We start from the raw sequence: 14,188 nt of genomic DNA, 5'->3' as shown, positions 1-14,188 counted from the left end.
GCCCGCATCCAGATCACCTGGATTCTTACTGCCACCTGCACCCGACTTGCTGTGTGACTGAACTAGTTAACTTCTCTGTGCGCGACTTGGCCTCATCTGTAAAATAGGGGAAATGTTAGGGTTCGTCATGGGTTATTGTGAAAATTACATACATTAATACACATTATTTGGCTTGGAATAGTGCCAGTATGTGTGGGCTTGGGCTCTTTTCATTCTTCACCAAGGAAATATGATAAAACCAGGAGCTCAACGGTGCATAATAATGTAAAAACCGGTCTTCCTCAAGCTCAGAATTGCTTTTTTTATAGGTTCTACTATTGCTAATTTGACTGGATAGAGTACAAGAGTTGGGAGCACAGGCTTGCCTGCTCTGGGCCCCAGAGAATATAGAGACCCTAACCTATGCTTGTACTCCCAAGAACTTATTTGCACACTTAGAATTATTGCTCACCTGGTCTATCTGTAATCATGTGATGTCTATCAGGAAGACGACCTGTGTCTCTGTGCCTCACCCCCACGTCTCCCCTGTGTAGTGCAGTGCCTGACCCTCAGTATCTGTTGATTGAAGGAGAGAAGGTGGCCCTCGAAGCATGACTGCAGGTGTGCAGAGGGGTGGGGGAGGTGGATAAGGAGGGTGGGGAGCATCCTCACATGAGGGTCAGCCACAGCCAGCCTGTGGTCCTGCTGTACACTGTTCTACTCTGGACGCAGCCATGCTATTGGGCCAGAACTGTCCCCAGGATGGCAGCACCTCCGGCAGCTGGTGCTAGAACTGCCCGCTGCTACCTGCGACCAGCAAAGGGATGGGGTTTCTCTGGAGTGAGAAACTGACAGTGGGGACTGGTGACAACAGAATCATTTTCTGGGACTTGAGAGCATTCTTCAGAAATTCTGAAAATTACTTAACGGAAGAAGGTGGCAGAAGTATAATCTGGACAATTCTAAGGGGCCTCAGTCTGAAGACCAGAGAACTTGGGACACTGGGGTCCCAGGAGGGATGAATGACCAGGTGGCTCCAGGGATGACATGACTGCACTGCCCAGGAGTCCTGGGCACTAATGCAGAGGAGACAGATTGATGGACCTGCTCACAGGGCTGTGACCACAAAGGTGAGAAATGTAAATCTTTTTAGTAGGTGATGCGTAGCCATCATGGAAGACTTTGCGGCAGGGCATCATCAAAGTGGTGTTCTAGGAAGATTAGCCTGGCAGTGATGAATTGGGGGTGAAGAAAGTCCAAAGTCTAGAGATCGAGTAGAAGATCATTGTACTTGTCAAAGCATAGAATCGGCCCATCTGCATGACAAGCAAGGGAAACCTTTCCGGGCATCACAAAGGATATGACAATGGAATGCGCACCAGAAAAAATCAAATATGCCCCCCAAAGTCAGCAATGGGGTGAATTATGACATGTTGAGTATTTGAGGTACAAGGACTGGGAAGTGGGTGCTGTGGTAGGAAGCTGTGGTTGGGGAGGGGAACTCCCTCGTCCTGCCCATGCTTCCTGTTACAACCCCGTGTCAACCCGCTGTGGTGGTTACAGCTCTTAGAATCTATGACGGCTTTGACATGGGCTGCAGGCTTCTCCTTGGCCAGCGGACCAGCAAGGATTGTCCATGCTCCACCAGTGTTTGTGGATTGCCTGCTCTGTGCTAGGCAGCAAATCAGATGACATTTGCACATTGGAGAGTCTGCGCTCTAGGGCCCGCAGCAGTGTCAGGTGCAGTGAGATGTGAAAAGAAACACCCAATTACTCTCCAGAAACCTGAAGTTTAGTCAGAGACCTGACACATCCACAGATTTTCATGTTTTTCAGTCTGATGAACTTGAATGGTATTATTTTCATTGCTCTCACTTTTTGTATGAGGTAGAACATTATTTTGTGCATTTCCTCAACCATGTATATTGATGATTGTGGGGAACCCCACAGCTGGGAACCAGTGCCCTGCTGTCAGAGAAGATACAAACAATAGAACAAAGAATAACAGGGACACACGGGGTCTTCCAGTAAAATCTGCATTAATTGGCACAAAAGGCCACAGTGAGGCCACAGTTAGTGGTGTCCAACTGGCAGACCAGCAGCCACTGTATCTGACACCCTCAGTGTCCTGACCTGGCACAAAGTTTAAAGGTCACGGAGATAGGCCAAACTGAGTTTAATTAAGGTGGTTTGCTTTGGGTGCATTTTTTTAGAGTAAAAATATGTCACTTGGCCTTAGCCAGCACTAGGAATCTGAATTATTTTTCTTACCTTTTTTGTTACTAGAAAGGTGTGTGAGAGAAATGGTCAAGGGAAACCAGCTATGACAATATAAACTTTTATTCAACTAAATTCTTGATCCAGTATGTATTCTCAAAACATATTGTACAATGAAACAGTTATTCTGCCTAAATGTACCTCACACCTATAAGGTTAAACACGCCAGTGAAGCTCCAAGGGAACCAGGAAAGGCTGGTCGATAATGAAAGGGAATTGAAGAACATTTTAAAAGAAATGACGGTCAGGTTACCCCACAGTCTAAGCCTGTGGAGGCTGTGACTCTTAACCTCAGGGTTATGAGTTCCAGCCCCATGAAGAGAGGATTTAAAAATAAAATCTTTAAAAAAAAAAAAATAAATGACAGTCCTGCAACTACTAAAGGGAACTAGAGGGTATTGTGTTCAGTGAAATAAGTCAGAGAAAGATGTAACATACAATATCACTTATTGTGGAATCTAACAAACAAAAAAAAACCAGAAGTGGGTTCATAAATGCAGAGAAGAAATTGGTGGTTTCCAGAAGGGAGTGGTGGGGGGACGGGTGGAACAGGTGTCGGATGGAGGGAGACAGATCTCCAGTTAGGAAAAAAGGCCCGGGATGAGCAGTACCGCACAGGGGGCAGAGTGGTTTCTACTGTAACGGCGCGGCTCGGGGACAAATGGGACCATGGTGCTCTAGGGAGCACCCAGAGACTAGACCAAACAGCCAACGTCTGCTGGATGCTAGGCATAGTTTGAGTCCTGGGGACACTATGAACAAAATGCAAAACCACGGTTTCTGAAAAACATATAGTCTACTGATAAAAATATAAAATACTTAAAGTAATTATAAATTACGATTTTTCTAGGAAATAAAAAGTGCTTAGTCTGAGGGGTACCTGGCTGGCTCAGTCGGTGGAGCATGGGACTCTTGATTTTGGGATCACATGTTTGAGCCCCATGTGGGCATAGAGCTCACTTAAAAAATAATTTTTTTTGAAAAAAGTGCTTAGTCTGAGAAGACTCCTCTGAGGCGGTAACATTTGAACTGAGACGTAAGCATATGAATGTTTTCAGGAAAACAGCACGTGCACAGGGCCTGAGATGGAGATGAGTTTCGTGTGTTCCAGGAGCTGCCAGACGTCACAATGGCGCAAAGGAGGCACGAAGGAATGGCAGGAGTTGAAGTTGGGGAAATGGCTCACACACGTCTTGTAAGTCAATGAAATGAGTTCAGACCGTAATGGTCGTGCAACAGGGAACCACTCAAAGGCTTTATTTTATTTTTTTAAGATTTTATTTATTTATGACAGAGAGAGAGAGAGAGGCAGAGACATAGGCAGAGGGAGGAGAAGCAGGCCTCATGCAGGAAGCCCAATGTGGAACTCGATCCCGGGACTCTGGGATCACACCCTGAGCCAAAGGCAGACGCTCAACCGCTGAGCCACCCAGCGTCCTTCAAAGGCTTCAAAAGATGGAAAAAGCATTGTGGCTACCTTATAGTAGGTGGAGTGAGAAGATGAAGAAACTATCCCCATCTAGTGAGACAGGAGGGCAATTTGGGCACAGATGGCTTCTGTGAAGATGTAGCACGATGGGCTGAATTGTGTCCTCCCCAGAACTCATATGTTGAAGTACCTCAAAATGTGACTGCATTAGGAGATGAGGCCTTAAAGAGGTAATTACAGGAAGATGAGGTCCTATTGGTGGACCTTTATCCAGTCTGACCGGTGTCCTGATAAGAGTAGGACAGAGACCCAGACAGAACCAGAGAGCTGCCATCTCCACGCTGAGGGAAACCTCAGGAGAAGCCAATGTTGCTGACACCTTGAGGTTGGACTTCTGACTTCCAGGGCTGTGGGAAAATTAATTTCGGTTATCACACTCTGTAATGCTTGGTTACAGGAAGTGTGGGTGAGTAGTCTGCAGAGAGAAGTGCATGTATTCCAGGCGGGTTTTAGGTCCCGGAACCAACATTACTTAATGGATTGAGTTGAAGGCCGCAAATGCAGGTTAGAGAAGTCAAGGATGATTCTCAGGTTCCAGGTTTTAATTTTTTATTTATTTATTATAGTCACAGAGAGAGAGAGGCAGAGACATAGGCAGAGGGAGAGAAGCAGGCTCCATGCACCGGGAGCCTGACGTGGGATTCAATCCCGGTTCTCCAGGATCGCGCCCTGGGCCAAAGGCAGGCGCCAAACCGCTGTGTCACCCAGGGATCCCAGGTTCCAGGTTTTAGAACTTCCAGAACAAATCTCCTTAAAATGTTTATTATGAAATAAAAGGACAACAGTTGATTGAAGGTCTTGAAATCTGGAAAGAAAGATGAGAATTAAATGAAATGGTAAGGGACTCAGTCATACAGACCACGACTCAATCTGGGGTCATGAGTTCAAGCCTCATGTTGAGTGTGGAGTTTACTTTAAAATAAATAGGGTAGCCTGGGTGGCTCAGCGGTTTAGCGCTGCCTTCGGCCCAGGTTATGATCCTGGAGTCCCGGGATCGAGCCCCACATCAGACTTCCTGCATGGGGCCTGCTTCTCCCTCTGCCTGTGCCTCTCTCTGTGCCTCTTGTGAATAAATAAAATCTTTAAAAAACAAACAAATAAATAAATAAAGGTATTACGAAAGAAAGAAAGAAAGAAAGAAAGAAAGAAAGAAAGAAAGAAAGAAAGAAAGAAAATGGGATAAGTGGGGGCACCTGGCTGGCTCAGTCTGTAGGCATGCAACTCTTGATCTCATGTGAGTTCAAGCACATGTTGGGCAAAGAGCTTACTTAAAAAAGAAAGAAAGAAAAAGGGTAACATACGTGCAAGTGAAAACAACATAAATCTAAGTCGTTGATATTATCATGGTTATTGTTAGCATGTGATACGCTAGAGTTTCAAGTGGGAGAGCACCTAAGGGAAAGGGTGTAGATTCCAAACGATGGATGGGAGCAAGAAAGGCAGGCTGGGGCCTGGGAGAACAGCCTGGAACTGGCTGCGGGAATTGAGGTGTATGCTGAGTGGCGTCTGACGTCTCCGGGAAGTCAAAGGACTGGAGATATTTCTGCAAAGTTACACACGCATATGCAATCAACAGCCAAAGCCAGAAAGATGTAACTAAACACCTGCCATGTTCTAGATGGGCAGCAGCCCCACCTGAAGTAATTGTCTTTAAAACCTTGGGGTCAAGATCCATGCCTGGCACAATGCTTTGTACAGGAACCTAATAAATGTCGTAGGTAGGATAAATCATCTATTGTATTTTTTAAAAAAGGTAGTAGTATGGTGGGGTATGTCTGGACCAGGAAATGGAAAGTCTAGCTCTGTCCCTGAAGAGCTATATGCTTTGGCCCAGTGCTGCCCAACAGAACTTTCTGCAATACGGGGAATGTTCCAGATGTGTGCCATGTCGGCCCAAAGCTACTCGCCACATGTGCACCTATGAGTGCTGGAAGCATGGCTAGTGTGCTTGAGGAACTGTGTGTTCCAGGGAATAAGTGGTTGGGGCCTCCATATGGGATGGTGCAGGTCTCTCATGACATCAGATTCTTGTGTAGAAGAGGAGATCTGGTTGGGCTAAACCATCTCTGGCTTTTAGTTCAAAATGCTGCTACTCCAGTTCAACACAACAAATTCGTGCACACATTTTAAGAGTTCAGACTTTGACTTCCGAAAACAAAATATTTTTAAAGAATGTTAAGGGCAGCCCCGGTGGCTCAGCAGTTTAGCGCTGCCTGCAGCCCAGGGTGTGATCCTGGAGACCCGGATTGAGTCCCACATCAGGCTCCTTGCATGGAGCCTGCTTCTCCCTCTGCCTGTGTCTCTGCCTCTCTGTGTGCGTGTCTCTCATGAATAAATAAAATCTTTAAAAAAAAAAAAAAAAGAATGTTAAATTTTACACTTTTAGGGACACCTGGGTGGCTTAGTGGTGGAGTGTCTGCCTTCAGCTCAGGTTGTGATCCCAGGGTCCTGGGATCTAGTCTCACATTGGGCTCCCTGTGTGGAGCCTGCTTCTCCCTCTGCCTGTGTCTCTGCCTCTCTCTGTGTGTCTCTCATGAATAAATAAATAAAATCTTAAAAAACAAATGTTTACACTTTTACACCTAAAGTACATAAATATGTAAATGATACAAAATAAGTATGTAAATAATGATCTTCACATATGTTGATGATGTATAGATGATGTTTTGGACAGTGTAACACATTTACCATATTGTGACATTACCTGGAGAAGACACAGGAGCCTGTCTGATGGTGAACAAGTTGATGAGAGAGACAAGACACCGAGTAAAGGTTGAGGAATTGGGATTGTTTAGAAAAAAAGACAGAGGGAAGACTCACAAATTGTATTCAAGTGTACAAACAGCTATTAGAGATGGTGTCCAGATGTTCTCCATTTACCAAAATACTAGAAACTCCATGTAGATGGTGACTTAGATATGGAGACACTTTCAGAGAGTTTGCATATCAAATTCTCAAAAGAAATTTAGTTTTTAATAGTTTTTAAAACATTTCTTGTGCTACCTATCATGCTGAAAATATGCACAGTCGAAACAATAGCCATGGAATGTTAAAACTATAAGCAAATTGGAATCATCACTTAATGGATCTTTTAAGATAGGACTAAAAAAATAACATAGGATTAATTATCAGCTTTCAGGTAAGATTCAAGACATCACTTTTTTGAGATCCTTTACAACATGATTTTTTCCAATTATCAAATGCATATTATATGCTAGATATTGATATTTATAGAAAAAACAACAAGATGAAGGGGATACTTATCTCTAAAATGGTGAAGACATTTACTTGCATATTTGCAAAGCATACTTATTACTTACAGAATAAAAACAGAATGTAGAGTATAATATAGTGGTCCTCGAACATTAGCATGAATGAGAACCTTGTTAGGTCTCATTTGAGGGCTTGTTAAAACCGATTGCTGGGTCCCCCTCCAGAGTCTCAGTAGGTCTGGTTTATGGCTTGAGGATTTACATGTCTTAACAAACTTTCAGTGATGCTGACGCTGCTGGTTTGGGGACCACACCTTGAGAACCATCGATAGGGAGTATAATATACTTAGTATTGTTAGAAGTCATCTTTCCATTTTTAGCATAACTTAGTAAAGTGTAGTAAATGATGAGCTCTGGTAGCTCCTCCACTCAAGCTGGGATGTGGACAATGCAGGCTCTGGAAAGGCTCTCCAGGGCCTCTGGGACATATCCCTCCGGGGTCTGCCCTGAGCTTGGAGGGCTTTGGACTCCAAAATTCTTCATGCCCAGCTCTCAGGACTAACTTTAATTTCTCCCATGTGGATAAATTCAGCTAGGTTGTAGAATAAAAGAAACCTGATTTAAATGACTTTTCTTACATAGGCTCCACATGCCTGGTGTGGGACTCGAACTCAGGACCCTGACATAAGAAGTCACCTGCTCCATGCCTGAGCTTGCTGGGTGCCCCTAATCCTGGGATTCTTAATCCTCTTGATGCCACAATAAAAACTCATTCATACTTGTTATTTTGTGTACTCATTAGCATCCTGTGAAATAGGCATTAATATGCCAATTCCTGCCCGGCCTGGCATGTCACCGGCTCTGCAAGATGGGCACAACCGTGTCCTTGGAGCTGCATCTGCTCCATGCCAGGTATAGTGGCAGCACCGGCAGAACCGGCAATGAGACCCAGAGATAGAAGAGAAGCCCAAGCTCTGAGCACACAGGGTTGTTTTTCCTTAACAACTCCTCCTTTGGAATGAGAGAATCTGTGTCTTCACATTTTCAATCTGACTTCCCAGTGATCAACCCAGCTTTGTCCTCAACATTGTTTTTTAGATTTTATTTATCTGAGACAGAAAACACACACAAATGGGGTGGGGGGAAGCAAAGGGGCAAGCTGATGCCCCACTGAGTGCAGACCCTGACCTGGGGTTGGATCCCAGGACCCCAAGGTCATGACCTGAGCTGAAGGCAGGTGCCTCACTGAGCAGCTCAGGTTAACGTTCAACATTGAGACTGTATCGCCCTAAACCACCGATTGGCCAACTTTCCTGTAATGACAGGGTTCCCACAGCCCTTTATCATTCTGCGAGCACACATTTGTCAAGAACCCTTCTGAACTGCCTGAAATTAAACACAATATTTCCGGTGGAGAGTGGGAGCTCTGGAATCAGAAATGTAGATTCAGTCACAGATCCCCTGACGAGCAGTACAACTTTGGGCAAGTTATTTAACTTCTCTCTGCATGTTTCTTCATGTACAAGAGGTTTTTTATTTAATTTTTAATTGAAAGGGGTATTATAAGGATTAAACGAGAAACCCCACGTAAAGCACTGAGCACAGTGACTGGTATATTGTTAACTGTTACTTTGATTTCACCAAGAACATCTGAAAATCCAGGCCGTTCATTAGCATTCACTGCATGTTGTGAAGGCAGAGGATGGAGAGACATCTATACGGTCGGTGGACAGTGTTCAGAAAAGAGATCACGATGGCACGTTAGTTGCTTGAGACTTGAAGCCACAGCTCTACTCTGGGGCTCGGGGATCCCTCCGTGTGTCTATCAGCTCCCTCTTTCCTGTGTTTGCTGAGCACCTATGGTTAAACGTTGCTGGCTGGAGGTGCAGAGGTAGGAGATGCTGATGCAGAGGCCCCCAGAGAGGCTGGGCACATATACACATGAGGACCAGCCATGGTCAGTGCCGTGATGGAGGCAGCAAGCAGACTGTGGGAGCACCCAGAGAAGCCAGCCTCTCTGCCTGGAAGGTAGAGGCCAGCAAGAAGCAGAGAGCCAAGGGAGACCAGGGAAAAGCAGGAGGAAGGGGATCCAGGGAGCAGGAGGAATGTCCTGGGTGGCCAAAGGGCAAGAAGGGAACCACAAGTGGTCCAGGGTGCTGGCAGGTGGAGTGGGGTGGGTGAGTGGTGAGACAGGGCCAGGGATGGAAGCAATGACTGCAGGCCTCAGGCCCATGTGCCCCACTAGTGGTCTGTGTGACCCATGAGGGCACTGCACAGTGACCACATGGACATGCTGTTGAGCTCACTGCAACGTCAGAGTGGACAACAGAAGTTGAACATTATCCTGAAGCTCGGCAAATGGTGGGGGGAAGTGAGGTGGAAGCGCAGCCAGGCCACGGGAGGACCACAATGCCACTCGCCAGGTGCTGGATTCAAGGACATGGCTGTGGACAGATGGGATAAGTGCATGGCCGGAGTGAAGGAGATGGGGGTGTCAAAGGGCAAAGGATCGAAAGGGGAAGAAGTAAAGAACTGGCCTGTGGGCTGCTCTTCCAAACCACGAGCCTGGGGAGGGACGTGCTTGTGAGGTGGCCACCTGTCTCTGTGGGTTCAAAGCAAGATGTTCGGGCCTTTTGTGCATGGTGGCATTCCTATGTCAGAAGATGTGACCTTCTGGAGTAGGGGACAGTGAATCCACATGAGGACAGTGTTAACACCTGCAACAGCTGGCTGGCTCACAGGAACGAGAAGCCTACTGTGTGGTGCCTGCTTGGCTTAGTGGGTAGAATGTGGGGCTCTTGGTCCTGGGGTCATGAGTCTGAGCCCTGCGTTGGGTGTAGAGGTTACTTAAACAAAAAAATCTTTATTTTTTTATTTTTTATTTTTTTTTAATTTTTATTTATTTATGATAGTCACACAGAGAGAGAGAGAGAGAGAGGCAGAGACACAGGCAGAGGGAGAAGCAGGCTCCATGCACCGGGAGCCTGACGTGGGATTCGATCCTGGGTCTCCAGGATCACGCCCTGGGCCAAAGGCAGGCGCCAAACCGCTGCGCCACCCAGGGATCCCAACAAAAAATCTTTAAACCAAAAAGAGAGACGCTGACTGCGGATACAAGGAAACACGATTAGAGACCATAAATATGGAGTGGCACCGATCCTACCACGGGCAAGATTCCCTGTCCTCCCCAGGAACATGGGCATAACATAGTTCCAGGGGCAGGGAAAGGGTTGGACACTTCCTCTTTCTAAGCCGTTAGTCTATCCAGGCATGGTGAATACCAAGAGAGAGTGACAAAAACAGGGTACGTTTCCAATGTTTACGTTTAGCAAATACTTTTAACACAGTGATTACAGTCCAATATAACTGTACCCACAGGTATACCAGATGATTACGGAGCTCACCTTAAATATTGATTCCTATGCACTAACGCAGATAGTGTCGCTGGGTAATAGGACAAAGTTTAGAGCTGTACAAAGAATGCCTCCTTGCAATTGTGAAGGTACACCTCTGGGATGATGGTATAACCTCACTTGCACAAAACGTCAAATCTTCGATTGAAACTTTTAATGAATGTGGGGCCTGGTCCCCTGTAAGCCTTAGGTATTGGAATGGAAAAGACAGACAACCCAATTCATCCAGTTTTACAGATGCAGTTGGAGGAAATACACAAGGCATGGTATTGAAGGCAGAGAGGATGATGACAGGTTGAAGCAGTGAGTTATGATTTTTTTTTTAAAGATTTTATTTATCTAAGAGAGAGCATAAGTGCACATGAGCAGGGAGAGAGAGAGAGAGAGAGAGAGAGAGAGAGAATCCCATGCAGACTCCCCGCTGAGCGTGGAGCAGGTGGGGCTGGACATTGCAACCCTGAGATCAGGACCTAAGCTGAAACCAAGAGTCAGTTGCTCAACCAAGTGCACCACCTGGGCACCCGGAGTCATGAATTCTAAGCCGAACTAGAAAGAAGTAGAAACAAAGGGAGTGATAGGCTGGTGGAAAAGTGAGAGATGAATGCCTGGTGAGGTGTGAGTAAGGAAACCAGGGAGCCAAATGGCCACTAGGAGAGTAGCCCAGCAGAGACTGGATGTGATGAGGGTGGACACAGGAGCTGGTGGCTCAGGTGAGAGGAGGCCCCGCCACAGTGGAGTGCACATCGTTGTGACAGTGGCGCTGAGAACACCATCCACAGAGACACTGAAATAAGGGTGTTTGTAAGGAGAAGACTTGTGTCTCAAGGGGTCTTAAAGCGGCCACTGCTCCAGAAGCAGGGATGGGGAGAGAGGCGACATAGTGTTGAGTACATGTTCTATCCTTTACTTACCTGTGGCGGAAATTGTATAGGTAAGAAACAGTAAATTACAAAATCTTGGGTGCTGCTACAGACATGCTTGTAGGACATGGAATCATCCAGTCTTCCAGTCCACTCAGAAAACTTTTATTCTGCATTGAATAACAGGTGTAACAATACTGAACAAAGCAAGGTCTGCTGTACCCTCAGCCCTGGAATGACAGCATTCCTCGTTCCTCGCAGTAAGATTCCACTCAAGTCCTGGGCTTTCCAGCACTTTGGTTCTTAAAAAGTTTTTTTTTCCCCCAGTTGACCTTTTTAATGCACACTTTTGGCCTGGCGGCTTTGTGTGGATGGACAATTGGACAAGAGAGGAAGGGACTGCCAGTAGGGTCCCCCAGGGGGTTTCTGCAAAGGAGAGGCTGTGTCACAACATGTGGCGGTCACAGACATGTATGCAGAACTCACTGTGAGCCCACAGCTGGGCTGAGTGCCCACGGGCTCAGAGAAGGCCTCAACATGTAAAGCAGGTGTTATTACCCCAACCTCAACATGAAAGAAATTAAAGAACAGCAAATCGGTAACATGCCCAGCGTCTCACAACCAGTAAATGGTGGAGCTGGGACCTGAACTCACATTTCTGTGGTTCCAGACCCTATAAGTTTGTGGCTACATGGCCGTGACATTTGGGGCACGGGCTGCAGAGAAGCCCAAGTGGCAGTCAGGGCCTCAGGGACCACAGAGCCTTCCAGAGGACAGTGGGGCGCAGGGCAGCGGGTTCCAGTCCTGCCTTAGCACTGGAGAGCGGGCAGCCCGTCCTGCAGGCCCTGCCCTGCCCAGCACATCGGCCCAGACCTCTGCTCCGAACCCTCCTGGGCCAGTCCTGGCTGGAGGAACAGATTATCGTCTTGCTCAGGAGACTTCTTCTTGCTCAACCCTTATACATCTGCTTCCCTTGCATTGCAGGCAAATCCTTTAAAAAGCTGGATTTCTGGAGCATGGGCTAAGCTGCAGGCTTCACAGTCTGAGCAACTCTGCACAGCTGGGAGGTTGACTGAACTTGCTGCACCGTATAGACGGACCAGCCACATGGCTCCGGAACCACACATCAAGAAAGCTACTTTTTAGAAAATATCGGAATGCACGCATTTAAGAGCAAATTTCCAGGAGCACCTGTGGCGGGGGGGTCCTGCGGTGGAACCATGCGTGGGGCTCCCTGCTTCTCCCTCTGACCCTTTCCCCCAAGCTCGCTCGCGCTCGCACTCTCTTTCAAATAAAACCTTAGAAAATAAAGACCTTATTGCGTAGCTCCCGCGTGATTTGGGCCCCTAAGCACGGGTCGGGGAGCACAGCCACGCGGGGGAGGGAGGGGGAGGGGAGGGGAGGGAGGGGGAGGGGAGGGGAGGGAGGGGGAGGGGAGGGGAGGCAGGCAGGGTCTCCGCGTTCAGCAGGGATTCCTTCCAGCAGCGGAGGAGCTCAGACTGGGACGAACTCCAGTGCAAAACAAAACAAAACCAAAGTTAGAGTTTTGCAAGCCGCCAGTTTTCCTCGTAGGGAGTCCCGGGGCGGCGAGGGCAGAGCGCGAGGGCCCCTTCCCCGCCCCCGCGGGGACGCAGGGGGTACGGCGCGGTCCTCTGCCGCCCCCACACCGCACCTGGACCCCCCCACGGAGGCTGCGCGCGCCGGCGGCCGGGTCACGTGCGGCGGGGGGCGGGGCGGGGCGGGGCGGGGCGGGCGTGGAGAGCGCAGGAATGCGGCGGCCCGCGGGGGAGCGCAGCCGGGGCGGGCGGGCGCGCGGAGGCAGGAAGGGCCGCGAGGGGGCGGGGCCGGCGCGCGGCTCGGGCGGGCGCTTCTCTCAACTTTAGTTTTGGCGTCGGCGGCGAGTTTGCGTCTCAGTCGGGCGCCGCCGCCGCCGCCACCGCCGCCGCCGCCGCCGGGGGAGAGAAAGGGAGGAAGGAAGGAAGTCCCGGAGGAAGCCGGGCAGCGGGGGAGGGAGCGGCCGCCCCGCCGCCCCGCGACCGTCGGGGAGCGCAGGGGCCGCGGAGCCGCCGGGGGCCGCGGGGCGGGCGGGCGGGCGGGGGCGGCTCTCGCACACTCCGTCGCAGGCTCCCTCGCGCTCGCTCGCACCCCCCAGGCGGCCGAGCCCCCGAGCCCCGCGGCCCCCGAGCCCCGCGGCCCGGCGCGATGGACCCCGGGCCCCCGCCGCCCGCCGCCCCGCCGCAGGCCCAGGGCCCGCCGTCCGCGCCGCCTCCCCCGGGCCAGGCCCCGCCGTCCGCTCCCGGGCCCCCCGCGCCTCCGGGGTCGCAGGCGGCGCCGCAGGCCCCCCCCGCCGGCCACCAGATCGTGCACGTCCGGGGGGACTCGGAGACTGACCTGGAGGCGCTCTTCAACGCCGTCATGAACCCCAAAACGGCCAACGTGCCGCAGACGGTGCCCATGCGGCTGCGGAAGCTGCCCGACTCCTTCTTCAAGCCGCCGGAGCCCAAGGCACACTCCCGCCAGGTACCGCCGTCGGGGGGCCGGGGTCGGGGAGGCCGCGGCGGGGGCGGGGGCGGGGGCGGGGGCGGGCGGGCCGGGGGGAGGGCGGCGCCGCCCCGAGTCCCGGGCCCAGATTGTTTTCCCTCCGAGTTGGCGGCGCGGCCGCGGCCTGGGGGGCGCACTGGCCCAGCTTCTTTCTTCTTTCTTTCTTCCTGGGGCCCCGGGACGACGGCGGGAGGTGGAGGTGGGGGTGGGGGTGGGGGAGGGGAGCGCGGGCGGGGGCGGGGGCGGCCGCCGTGGGCTCGCACAATGTGCGCGCGTCCGCGCCCCGCACCTCGGCCCGGCGCCGCCGCGGGGAGGGGGAGGGGGAGGGGCAGCGGGTGGGGGTGGGGCGGCCGGCGGCCGCGTGGGGCCGAGGCGGCGGCGGGGTGCCCGGGCGTCTCTGGGGTCGGGGTCGTTCCC

The 14,188-nt window shown here is 50.4% G+C and overlaps 1 protein-coding gene across 9 annotated transcripts in view; it reads left to right on the top strand.

Moving 5' to 3' along the window:
- Positions 1-13,052: 13,052 nt before the first annotated feature.
- Positions 13,053-14,188, top strand: part of YAP1 (Yes1 associated transcriptional regulator) — a 113,378-nt gene continuing 112,242 nt past the window's right edge. For 2 of the 9 annotated variants that reach the window (XM_072729951.1, XM_072729952.1), the window contains exon 1: positions 13,053-13,750. In XM_072729951.1, coding sequence (XP_072586052.1) covers positions 13,433-13,750 — 318 coding nt within the window. In that variant the 5' untranslated portion in view covers positions 13,053-13,432. The remainder of the gene's footprint in view (positions 13,751-14,188) is intronic. The other 7 variants (XM_072729946.1, XM_072729947.1, XM_026006723.2 and 4 more) reach the window with 5 other exon arrangements.

This window comes from Vulpes vulpes, chromosome 12, assembly GCF_048418805.1.
Source record: "Vulpes vulpes isolate BD-2025 chromosome 12, VulVul3, whole genome shotgun sequence".
NCBI lineage: Eukaryota > Metazoa > Chordata > Mammalia > Carnivora > Canidae > Vulpes > Vulpes vulpes.
The sequence above is the reverse complement of the archived record's forward strand: the minus strand, read 5'-3'. Positions and strand labels throughout refer to the sequence as shown.